The 12,833-nt window shown below is 53.6% G+C and overlaps 1 protein-coding gene across 1 annotated transcript in view; it reads left to right on the forward strand.

Annotated features, from left to right (window-relative positions):
- Positions 1-12,833, forward strand: part of LOC135535358 (monocyte to macrophage differentiation factor 2-like) — a 38,558-nt gene that overhangs the window by 7,997 nt on the left and 17,728 nt on the right. The window contains 3 exon segments of the mRNA XM_064962016.1: positions 7,655-7,736; positions 12,258-12,404; positions 12,406-12,419. Of these exon segments, the coding sequence (XP_064818088.1) occupies positions 7,655-7,736; positions 12,258-12,404; positions 12,406-12,419 (243 nt within the window).

The raw sequence follows: 12,833 nt of genomic DNA on the forward strand, positions 1-12,833 counted from the left end.
AACCTACTGTATAGTGTTTAGAGACTAGAGAGAGACAACCTCAACCTACTGTATAGTGTTTAGAGACTAGAGAGGGACAACCTCAACCTACTTTATAATGTTTAGAGAGAGACAACCTCAACCTACTGTATAGTGTTTAGAGAGGGACAACCTCAACCTACTGTATAGTGTTTAGAGACTAGAGAAGGACAACCTCAACCTACTGTATAGTGTTGAGAGAGACAACCTCAACCTACTGTATAGTGTTTAGAGAGAGACAACCTCAACCTACTGTATAGTGTTTAGAGACTAGAGGGACAACCTCAACCTACTGGTGTTGCCGCTAGACGCTGGTCTTGGGTCCGTTTTTGCGTTTTATCCACTAATGGTTAAGGTTGGGAGAGGGGAAACTGATCCTAGGTCTGCTCCTAGGGGAAACTGATCCTCGGTCTGCTCCTAGTGGAAGCTGATCCTCGGTCTGCTCCTAGGGGAAACTGATCCTCGGTCTGCTCCTAGGGGAAGCTGATCCTCGGTCTGCTCCTAGGGGAAGCTGATCCTCGGTCTGCTCCTAGGGGAAGCTGATCCTCGGTCTGCTCCTAGGGGAAGCTGATCCTCGGTCTGCTCCTAGGGGAAGCTGATCCTCGGTCTGCTCCTAGGGGAAGCTGATCCTCGGTCTGCTCCTAGGGGAAACTGGTCCTCGGTCTGCTCCTAGGGGAAGCTGATCCTCGGTCTGCTCCTAGGGGAAACTGATCCTCGGTCTGCTCCTAGGGGAAACTGATCCTCGGTCTGCTCCTAGAGGAAGCTGATCCTAGGTCTGCTCCTAGGGGAAACTGATCCTAGGTCTGCTCCTAGGGGAAGCTGATCCTCGGTCTGCTCCTAGGGGAAGCTGATCCTCGGTCTGCTCCTAGGGGAAACTGATCCTCGGTCTGTTCCTAGTGGAAACTGATCCTAGGTCTGCTCCTAGGGGAAACTGATCCTAGGTCTAAACTTAACCCCAGAACACATTATAGAGACTTACTGGGCCAGGAGTCTGTGTGTGATAGACTGGGGTTGAACCCCGTGACTGTTAGCCACTTGAGCTAAAGCCCTGGGAGCTAATGCAACTCTTCATGTGTGTGTGCGCAGTGGTGACAGTACCTCTGTTCCTTCACAGAGACAGGAACACACACACACACACACACACACAGCCTCTTTCTTTGTGGCCCAGATATAACCTCTTACGTTACCTCTGTGTTACTGTCTCCGCACATCCTCTTTTCTTCATTCTGATTTAATCACTGAAAGGAAAGGAGGGGAGAGATGGATCTGGGAGTGAGGAGACAGAGAAGAGGATGGAGGGAGAGGGTGATGGATCTGGGAGTGAGGAGAGGGTGATGGATCTGGGAGTGAGGAGAAGGAGAAGAGGATGGAGGGAGAGGGTGATGGATCTGGGAGTGAGGAGAGGGTGATGGATCTGGGAGTGAGGAGAAGGAGAAGAGGATGGAGGGAGAAGGTGATGGATCTGGGAGTGAGGAGAAGAGGATGGAGGGAGAGGGTGATGGATCTGGGAGTGAGGAGAAGAGGATGGAGGGAGAGGGTGATGGATCTGGGAGTGAGGAGAAGAGGATGGAGGGAGAGGGTGATGGATCTGGGAGTGAGGAGAGGATGGAGGGAGAGGGTGATGGATCTGGGAGTGAGGAGAAGGAGAAGAGGATGGAGGGAGAAGGTGATGGATCTGGGAGTGAGGAGAAGGAGATGGAGGGAGAGGGTGATGGATCTGGGAGTGAGGAGAGGATGGAGGAGAGGGTGATGGATCTGGGAGTGAGGAGAAGGGGATGGAGGGAGAGGGTGATGGATCTGGGAGTGAGGAGAAGGGGATGGAGGGAGAGGGTGATGGATCTGGGAGTGAGAGAAGGGGATGGAGGAGAGGGTGATGGATCTGGGAGTGAGGAGAAGGAGATGGAGGAGAGGGTGATGGATCTGGGAGTGAGGAGACAGAGAAGTGGATGGAGGGAGAGGGTGATGGATCTGGGAGTGAGGAGAAGGAGATGGAGGGAGAGGGTGATGGATCTGGGAGTGAGGAGAAGGGGATGGAGGGAGAGGGTGATGGATCTGGGAGTGAGGAGAAGGGGATGGAGGGAGAAGGTGATGGATCTGGGAGTGAGGAGACGGAGAAGAGGATGGAGGGAGAGGGTGATGGATCTGGGAGTGAGGAGACGGAGAAGAGGATGGAGGGAGAGGGTGATGGATCTGGGAGTGAGGAGAAGGAGATGGAGGGAGAAGGTGATGGATCTGGGAGTGAGGAGAAGGAGAAGAGGATGGAGGGAGAGGGTGATGGATCTGGGAGTGAGGAGAAGGAGACGGGATGGAGGGAGAGGGTGATGGATCTGGGAGTGAGGAGAAGGAGAAGAGGATGGAGGGAGAGGGTGATGGATCTGGGAGTGAGGAGACAGAGAAGAGGATGGAGGGAGAGGGTGATGGATCTGGGAGTGAGGAGGAGATGGAGGGAGAGGAGAGATGGATCTGGGAGTGAGGAGGAGATGGAGGGAGAGGGTGATGGATCTGGGAGTGAGGAGACAGAGAAGAGGATGGAGGGAGAGGGTGATGGATCTGGGAGTGAGGAGAAGAGGATGGAGGGAGAGGGTGATGGATCTGGGAGTGAGGAGACAGAGAAGAGGATGGAGGGAGAGGGTGATGGATCTGGGAGTAAGGAGAAGAGGATGGAGGGAGAGGGAGATGGATCTGGGAGTGAGGAGAAGGAGAAGAGGATGGAGGGAGAGGGTGATGGATCTGGGAGTGAGGAGACAGAGAAGAGGATGGAGGGAGAGGGTGATGGATCTGGGAGTGAGGAGACGGAGAAGAGGATGGAGGGAGAGGGTGATGGATCTGGGAGTGAGGAGAGGGTGATGGGATCTGGGAGTGAGGAGAGGGTGATGGGATCTGGGAGTGAGGAGAGGGTGATGGATCTGGGAGTGAGGAGAGGGTGATGGATCTGGGAGTGAGGAGACAGAGAAGAGGATGGAGGGAGAGGGTGATGGATCTGGGAGTGAGGAGACAGAGAAGAGGATGGAGGGAGAGGGTGATGGATCTGGGAGTGAGGAGACGGAGAAGAGGATGGAGGGAGAGGGTGATGGATCTGGGAGTGAGGAGAGGGTGATGGGATCTGGGAGTGAGAAGAGGGTGATGGATCTGGGAGTGAGGAGAGGGTGATGGGATCTGGGAGTGAGAAGAGGGTGATGGATCTGGGAGTGAGGAGAGGGTGATGGGATCTGGGAGTGAGGGAGAGGGTGATGGATCTGGGAGTGAGGAGAGGGTGATGGGATCTGGGAGTGAGGAGAAGGAGGTGGAGGGAGAAGGTGATGGATCTGGGAGTGAGGAGAAGGAGGTGGAGGGAGAAGGTGATGGATCTGGGAGTGAGGAGACAGAGAAGAGGATGGAGGGAGAGGGTGATGGATCTGGGAGTGAGGAGACAGAGAAGAGGATGGAGGGAGAAGGTGATGGATCTGGGAGTGAGGAGACAGAGAAGAGGATGGAGGGAGAAGGTGATGGATCTGGGAGTGAGGAGAAGGAGAAGAGGATGGAGGGAGAAGGTGATGGATCTGGGAGTGAGGAGAAGGAGACAGGGATGGAGGTAGAGGGTGATGGATCTGGGAGTGAGGAGAAGGAGATGGAGGTAGAGGGTGATGGATCTGGGAGTGAGGAGAAGGAGACAGGGATGGAGGTAGAGGGTGATGGATCTGGGAGTGAGGAGAAGGAGAAGGGGATGGAGGGAGAGGGTGATGGATCTGGGAGTGAGGAGAAGGAGATGGAGGGAGAGGGTGATGGATCTGGGAGTGAGGAGAAGGAGAAGAGGATGGAGGGAGAGGGTGATGGATCTGGGAGTGAGGAGAAGGAGAAGAGGATGGAGGGAGAGGGTGATGGATCTGGGAGTGAGGAGAAGGAGACAGGGATGGAGGTAGAGGGTGATGGATCTGGGAGTGAGGAGAAGGAGATGGAGGTAGAGGGTGATGGATCTGGGAGTGAGGAGAAGGAGACAGGGATGGAGGTAGAGGGTGATGGATCTGGGAGTGAGGAGAAGGAGAAGGGGATGGAGGGAGAGGGTGATGGATCTGGGAGTGAGGAGAAGGAGATGGAGGGAGAGGGTGATGGATCTGGGAGTGAGGAGAAGGAGAAGAGGATGGAGGGAGAGGGTGATGGATCTGGGAGTGAGGAGAAGGAGAAGAGGATGGAGGGAGAGGGTGATGGATCTGGGAGTGAGGAGAAGGAGACAGGGATGGAGGTAGAGGGTGATGGATCTGGGAGTGAGGAGAAGGAGATGGAGGTAGAGGGTGATGGATCTGGGAGTGAGGAGAAGGAGATGGGATGGAGGGAGAGGGTGATGGATCTGGGAGTGAGGAGAAGGGGATGGGATGGAGGGAGAGGGTGATGGATCTGGGAGTGAGGAGAGGGTGATGGATCTGGGAGTGAGGAGAAGGAGAAGAGGATGGAGGGAGAGGGTGATGGATCTGGGAGTGAGGAGACGGGATGGAGGGAGAGGGTGATGGATCTGGGAGTGAGGAGAAGGAGATGGAGGGAGAGGGTGATGGATCTGGGAGTGAGGAGAAGGAGATGGAGGGAGAGGGTGATGGATCTGGGAGTGAGGAGAAGGAGAAGGGATGGAGGGAGAGGGTGATGGATCTGGGAGTGAGGAGAGGGTGATGGATCTGGGAGTGAGGAGAAGGAGATGGAGGGAGAAGGTGATGGATCTGGGAGTGAGGAGAAGGAGATGGAGGGAGAGGGTGATGGATCTGGGAGTGAGGAGAAGGAGAAGGGATGGAGGAGAGGGTGATGGATCTGGGAGTGAGGAGAGGGTGATGGATCTGGGAGTGAGGAGAAGGAGAAGAGGATGGAGGGAGAGGGTGATGGATCTGGGAGTGAGGAGACGGGATGGAGGGAGGGAGAGGAGAGATGGGTCTGGGAGTGAGGAGAGGATGATGGATCTGGGAGTGAGGAGAAGGAGATGGAGGGAGAAGGTGATGGATCTGGGAGTGAGGAGAAGGACACAGGATGGAGGGAGAGGGTGATGGATCTGGGAGTGAGGAGAAGGAGACGGGATGGAGGGAGAAGGTGATGGATCTGGGAGTGAGGAGGAGATGGAGGGAGAAGGTGATGGATCTGGGAGTGAGGAGAAGGAGATGGAGGGAGAAGGTGATGGATCTGGGAGTGAGGAGAAGGAGAAGAGGATGGAGGGAGAAGGTGATGGATCTGGGAGTGAGGAGGAGATGGAGGGAGAAGGTGATGGATCTGGGAGTGAGGAGAAGGAGATGGAGGGAGAAGGTGATGGATCTGGGAGTGAGGGAGAAGGAGATGGAGGGAGAAGGTGATGGATCTGGGAGTGAGGAGGAGATGGAGGGAGAAGGTGATGGATCTGGGAGTGAGGAGGAGATGGAGGGAGAGGGTGATGGATCTGGGAGTGAGGAGGAGATGGAGGGAGAAGGTGATGGATCTGGGAGTGAGGAGAAGGAGAAGAGGATGGAGGGAGAAGGTGATGGATCTGGGAGTGAGGAGAAGGAGATGGAGGGAGAAGGTGATGGATCTGGGAGTGAGGAGGAGATGGAGGGAGAGGGTGATGGATCTGGGAGTGAGGAGGAGATGGAGGGAGAAGGTGATGGATCTGGGAGTGAGGAGGAGATGGAGGGAGAAGGTGATGGATCTGGGAGTGAGGAGGAGGAGATGGAGGGAGAAGGTGATGGATCTGGGAGTGAGAAGAGGATGGAGGGAGAAGGTGATGGATCTGGGAGTGAGGAGAAGGAGACGGGATGGAGGGAGGGGAGAGAGAAGAGGAAAAGGGAGTTTTCAGTGACGTAAAAAAATCCTTGCTCGGGGGTTTCCATGGCTACAGTGACATCACCACACGACAGCTACTTGTGTGTGTGAGAGAGACAGACCTCTTATTTCTGCCTCAGTCGATCCATGGTTACTGGCAGTTGCCAGGCAACTGTAGTCATGGCAAAAAGCAGGTTTCTGAGAGAGAGAGATTCCAGAACTCTGAAAGAACATCTCTGATTGCCATCAATCAGACAAAACAAACACAGACTGATGGAGGGAGGTGGAGAGAACAAACAGACTGGTGGAGAGAGAGAACAAACACAGACTGATGGAGGTGGAGAGAAAGAACAAAAACAGACTGATGGAGGTGGAGAGAGAGAACAAACACAGACTGATGGAGGTGGAGAGCGAGAACAAACACAGACTGGTGGAGGGAGGTGGAGAGAGAGAACAAACACAGACTGATGGAGGTGGAGAGAGAGAACAAACACAGACTGATGGAGGTGGAGAGAGAGAACAAACACAGACTGATGGAGGTGGAGAGAGAGAACAAACACAGACTGATGGAGGTGGAGAGAGAGAACAAACACAGACTGATGGTGGTGGAGAGAGAACAAACACAGACTGATGGAGGTGGAGAGCGAGAACAAACACAGACTGATGGAGGTGGAGAGAGAACAAACACAGACTGATGGAGGTGGAGAGCGAGAACAAACACAGACTGATGGAGGTGGAGAGAGAGAACAAACACAGACTGATGGAGGTGGAGAAAGAGAACACACACAGACTGATGGAGGTGGAGAGAGAGAACCAACACAGACTGATGGAGGTGGAGAGAGAGAACAAACACAGACTGATGGAGGTGGAGAGAGAGAACAAACACAGACTGATGGAGGTGGAGAGCGAGAAGAAACACAGACTGATGGAGGTGGAGAAAGAGAACAAACACAGACTGATGGAGGGAGGTGGAGAGAGAGAACAAACAGACTGATGGAGGTGGAGAGAGAGAACCAACACAGACTGATGGAGGTGGAGAGAGAGAACCAACACAGACTGATGGAGGTGGAGAGAGAGAACCAACACAGACTGATGGAGGTGGAGAGAGAGAACAAACACAGACTGATGGAGGTGGAGAAAGAGAACAAACACAGACTGATGGAGGTGGAGAGCGAGAAGAAACACAGACTGATGGAGGTGGAGAGAGAGAACAAACACAGACTGATGGAGGGAGGTGGAGAGAGAGAACAAACACAGACTGATGGAGGTGGAGAGAGAGAACAAACACAGACTGATGGAGGTGGAGAGAGAGAACAAACACAGACTGATGGAGGTGGAGAGCGAGAAGAAACACAGACTGATGGAGGTGGAGAAAGAGAACAAACACAGACTGATGGAGGTGGAGAGAGAGAACAAACACAGACTGATGGAGGTGGAGAGAAAGAACAAACAGACTGATGGAGGGAGGTGGAGAGAGAGAACAAACACAGACTGATGGAGGTGGAGAGAGAGAACAAACACAGACTGATGGAGGGAGGTGGAGAGAGAGAACAAACACAGACTGATGGAGGTGGAGAGAGAGAACAAACACAGACTGATGGAGGGAGGTGGACTGGCTGACTGATTGTCTGACTGTCAGAACGCTGATTGTCTGACTGGCTGACTGCCAGAATGCTTATTGTCTGATTGGCTGACTGTCTGATTGGCTGACTGTCTGATTGGCTGACTGTCTGATTGGCTGACTGTCAGAACGCTGACTGTCTGATTGGCTGACTGTCTGATTGGCTGACTGTCAGAACGCTGACTGTCTGATTGGCTGACTGTCAGAACGCTGACTGTCTGATTGGCTGACTGTCTGATTGTTCTGTTTGTTGTCTGTTCTGAATTCCAGATTTATGAATAGCAGAGTTCCGTCCAATAAGAGGTATCAACCCACAGACTATGAACATGCTGCGAACTGTGCTACACACGCGGTGAGACACACACACACACACACACACACACACACACACACACACACACACACACACACACACACACACACAGTAACACACACACACACACAGTAACACACACACACACACACACACACACACACACACACACAGTAACACAGTAACACACACACAGTAACACACACACAGTAACACACAGTAACACACAGTAACACACAGTAACACACAGTAACACACAGTAACACACAGTAACACACACACACACACACAGTAACACACACACACACAGTAACACACAAAGTAACACACACACACACAGTAACACACACACACACACAGTAACACACACACACACAGTAACACACACACACACAGTAACAGACACACACACACACAGTAACACACACACACACACACAGTAACACACACACACACACACAGTAACACACACACACAGTAACACACACAGCGTGAGACACACACAGTAACACACACAGCGTGAGAAACACACAGCGTGAGACACACACAGTAACACACACACAGTAACACACACACAGTAACACACACACAGTAACACACACACAGTAACACACACACAGTGACACATGTTGTGTTTGGGTGGTCCTGGGAGTTGAACCAACAGAGGACCACCGTGTTATGTTTGGGTGGTCCTGGGAGTTGAACCAACAGAGGACCACCGTGTTATGTTTGGGTGGTCCTGGGAGTTGAACCCACAGAGGACCACCGTGTTATGTTTGGGTGGTCCTGGGAGTTGAACCCACTGAGGACCACCGTGTTATGTTTGGGTGGTCCTGGGAGTTGAACCCACAGAGGACCACTGTGTTATGTTTGGGTGGTCCTGGGAGTTGAACCCACTGAGGACCACCATGTTATGTTTGGGTGGTCCTGGGAGTTGAACCCACTGAGGACCATCATGTTATGTTTGGGTGGTCCTGGGAGTTGAACCAACAGAGGACCACCATGTTATGTTTGGGTGGTCCTGGGAGTTGAACCCACAGAGGACCATTGTGTTATGTTTGGGTGGTCCTGGGAGTTGAACCCACTGAGGACCACCATGTTATGTTTGGGTGGTCCTGGGACTTGAACGCACAGAGGACCACCGTGTTATGTTTGGGTGGTCCTGGGAGTTGAACCCACAGAGGACCATCGTGTTATGTTTGGGTGGTCCTGGGAGTTGAACCCACTGAGGACCACCGTGTTATGTTTGGGTGGTCCTAGGAGTTGAACCCACAGAGCTACAGAGGACCACCGTGTTATGTTTGGGTGGTCCTGGGACTTGAACCCACAGAGGACCACCGTGTTATGTTTGGGGCGTCCTGGGACTTGAACCCACAGAGGACCACCGTGTTATGTTTGGGTGGTCCTGGGAGTTGATCCCACTGAGGACCACCGTGTTATGTTTGGGTTGTCCTGGGACTTGAACCCACAGAGGACCACCGTGTTATGTTTGGGTGGTCCTGGGAGTTGAACCCACTGAGGACCACCGTGTTATGTTTGGGTGGTCCTAGGAGTTGAACCCACAGAGCTACAGAGGACCACCGTGTTATGTTTGGGTGGTCCTGGGAGTTGAACCCACAGAGGACCACCATGTTATGTTTGGGGCGTCCTGGGAGTTGAACCCACTGAGGACCACCGTGTTATGTTTGGGTGGTCCTGGGAGTTGAACCCACTGAGGACCACCGTGTTATGTTTGGGTGGTCCTGGGAGTTGAACCCACTGAGCTATAGAGGACCACTGTGTTATGTTTGGGTGGTCCTGGGAGTTGAACCCATTGAGGACCACCGTGTTATGTTTGGGTGGTCCTGGTCGTTGAACCCACAGAGGACCACCGTGTTATGTTTGGGTGGTCCAGGGAGTTGAACCAACAGAGGACCACCGTGTTATGTTTGAGTGGTCCTGGGAGTTGAACCCACTGAGGACCACCGTGTTATGTTTGGGTGGTCCTGGGACTTGAACGCACAGAGGACCACCGTGTTATGTTTGGGTGGTCCTGGGAGTTGAACCCACTGAGGACCACCGTGTTATGTTTGGGTGGTCCTGGGAGTTGATCCCACTGAGGACCACCGTGTTATGTTTGGGTGGTCCTGGTCGTTGAACCCAAAGAGGACCACCGTGTTATGTTTGGGTGGTCCAGGGAGTTGAACCAACAGAGGACCACCGTGTTATGTCCTGGGAGTTGAACCCACTGAGGACCACCGTGTTATGTTTGGGTGGTCCTGGGACTTGAACCCACAGAGGACCACCGTGTTATGTTTGGGTGGTCCTGGAGTTGATCCCACTGAGGACCACCGTGTTATGTTTGGGTGGTCCTGGGAGTTGAACCCACAGAGGACCACCGTGTTATGTTTGGGTGGTCCTGGGAGTTGAACCCACAGAGGACCACCGTGTTATGTTTTGGTGATCCTGGGACTTGAACCAACAGAGGACCACCGTGTTATGTTTGAGTGGTCCTGGGAGTTGAACCCACAGAGGACCACTGTGTTATGTGTGGGGGGTCCTGGGAGTTGAACCAACAGAGGACCACCGTGTTATGTTTGGGTGGTCCTGGGAGTTGAACCCACTGAGGACCACCGTGTTATGTTTGGGTGGTCCTGGGAGTTGAACCCACTGAGCTACAGAGAACCACCGTGTTATGTTTGGGTGGTCCTGGGAGTTGAACCCACTGAGCTACAGAGGACCACCGTGTTATGTTTGGGTGGTCCTGGGAGTTGAACCCACAGAGGACCACCGTGTTATGTTTGGGTGGTCCTGGGAGTTGAACACACTGAGGACCACCGTGTTATGTTTGGGTGGTCCTGGGAGTTGAACCCACAGAGGACCACTGTGTTATGTTTGGGTGGTCCTGGGAGTTGAACCCACAGAGGACCACCGTGTTATGTTTGGGTGGTCCTGGGAGTTGAACCCACTGAGGACCACCGTGTTATGTTTGGGTGGTCCTGGGAGTTGAACACACTGAGGACCACCGTGTTATGTTTGGGTGGTCCTGGGAGTTGAACACACTGAGGACCACCGTGTTATGTTTGGGTGGTCCTGGGAGTTGAACCCACTGAGGACCACCGTGTTATGTTTGGGTGGTCCTGGGGAGTTGAACCCACAGAGGACCACTGTGTTATGTTTGGGTGGTCCTGGGAGTTGAACCCACTGAGGACCATCATGTTATGTTTGGGTGGTCCTGGGAGTTGATCCAACAGAGGACCACCATGTTATGTTTGGGTGGTCCTGGGAGTTGAACCCACAGAGGACCATTGTGTTATGTTTGGGTGGTCCTGGGAGTTGAACCCACTGAGGACCACCATGTTATGTTTGGGTGGTCCTGGGAGTTGAACCCACACCGTGTTATGTTTGGGTGGTCCTGGGAGTTGAACCAACAGAGGACCACCGTGTTATGTTTGGGTGGTCCTGGGAGTTGAACCAACAGAGGACCACCGTGTTATGTTTGGGTGGTCCTGGGAGTTGAACCCACAGAGGACCATCGTGTTATGTTTGGGTGGTCCTGGGAGTTGAACCCACTGAGGACCACCGTGTTATGTTTGTGTGGTCCTGGGAGTTGAACCCACAGAGCTACAGAGGACCACCGTGTTATGTTTGGGTGGTCCTGGGAGTTGAACCCACAGAGGACCACCATGTTATGTTTGGGGCGTCCTGGGAGTTGAACCCACTGAGGACCACCGTGTTATGTTTGGGTGGTCCTGGGAGTTGAACCCACTGAGCTATAGAGGACCACTGTGTTATGTTTGGGTGGTCCTGGGAGTTGAACCCACAGAGGACCACCGTGTTATGTTTGGGTGGTCCTGGGAGTTGAACCAACAGAGGACCACCGTGTTATGTTTGGGTGGTCCTGGGAGTTGAACCAACAGAGGACCACCGTGTTATGTTTGGGTGGTCCTGGGAGTTGAACCCACTGAGGAGCACCGTGTTATGTTTGGGTGGTCCTGGCAGTTGAACCCACTGAGGACCACCGTGTTATGTTTGGGTGGTCCTGGTCGTTGAACCCACAGAGGACCACCGTGTTATGTTTGGGTGGTCCAGGGAGTTGAACCAACAGAGGACCACCGTGTTATGTTTGGGTGGTCCTGGGAGTTGAACCCACTGAGGAGCACCGTGTTATGTTTGGGTGGTCCTGGGACTTGAACCCACAGAGGACCACCGTGTTATGTTTGGGGCGTCCTGGGACTTGAACCCACAGAGGACCACCGTGTTATGTTTGGGTGGTCCTGGGAGTTGATCCCACTGAGGACCACCGTGTTATGTTTGGGTTGTCCTGGGACTTGAACCCACAGAGGACCACCGTGTTATGTTTGGGTGGTCCTGGGAGTTGATCCCACTGAGGACCACCGTGTTATGTTTGGGTGGTCCTGGGACTTGAACCAACAGAGGACCACCGTGTTATGTTTGAGTGGTCCTGGGAGTTGAACCAACAGAGGACCACCGTGTTATGTTTGGGTGGTCCTGGGAGTTGAACCAACAGAGGACCACCATGGTTGAATTTAATAATTTATTGTGTTCTATTTCCTGCAGCTGTGGGTAATCCCTAGCCTATTGGGCAGCTCTGTGCTGCACTTCCTGTCTGAGGACCAATGGGAGCGTGTCTCAGCCTGGCTCTATGGGGCGGGGCTTACCTCCCTCTTCCTCATCTCTACTCTGTTCCACACGGTGACCTGGAAGAAAAAGCCACCTACGGTACACACAGTCACGCACAAAAACACGTTTTATTTCTCCCTCTCCCTCTTCCTCCATCCCCCTCCCCTCCCTCTCTCTCTCCCTCTTCCTCCATCCCCCTCTCTCTCTCTCTCTCTCTCTCCCTCTCTCTTCCTCCATCCCTCTCCTCCCTCTCTCACTCCCTCTTCCTCCATCCCCCCTCCCCCTCTCTCCCCTTCTCTCTCCCTCTCTCCCCCTCTCTCTTCCTCTCTCCCTCTCTCTCCCTCCCCCTCTCTCCCCTCCTCCCTCTCCCCCTCTCTCTCTCCCCCTGTCTGTCTCTCTCCCCCTCTCTCTCTCCCTTCCCCCTGTCTCTCTCTCCCTCTCTCTCCACTCCCCCTCTCTTTCTCTCCCCCTGTCTCTCCCCCCCTCTCTCTCTCTCTCTCTCTCTCTCTCTCC

The sequence above is a fragment of the Oncorhynchus masou genome, unplaced genomic scaffold, assembly GCF_036934945.1.
Source record: "Oncorhynchus masou masou isolate Uvic2021 unplaced genomic scaffold, UVic_Omas_1.1 unplaced_scaffold_486, whole genome shotgun sequence".
NCBI classification, from domain to species: domain Eukaryota; kingdom Metazoa; phylum Chordata; class Actinopteri; order Salmoniformes; family Salmonidae; genus Oncorhynchus; species Oncorhynchus masou.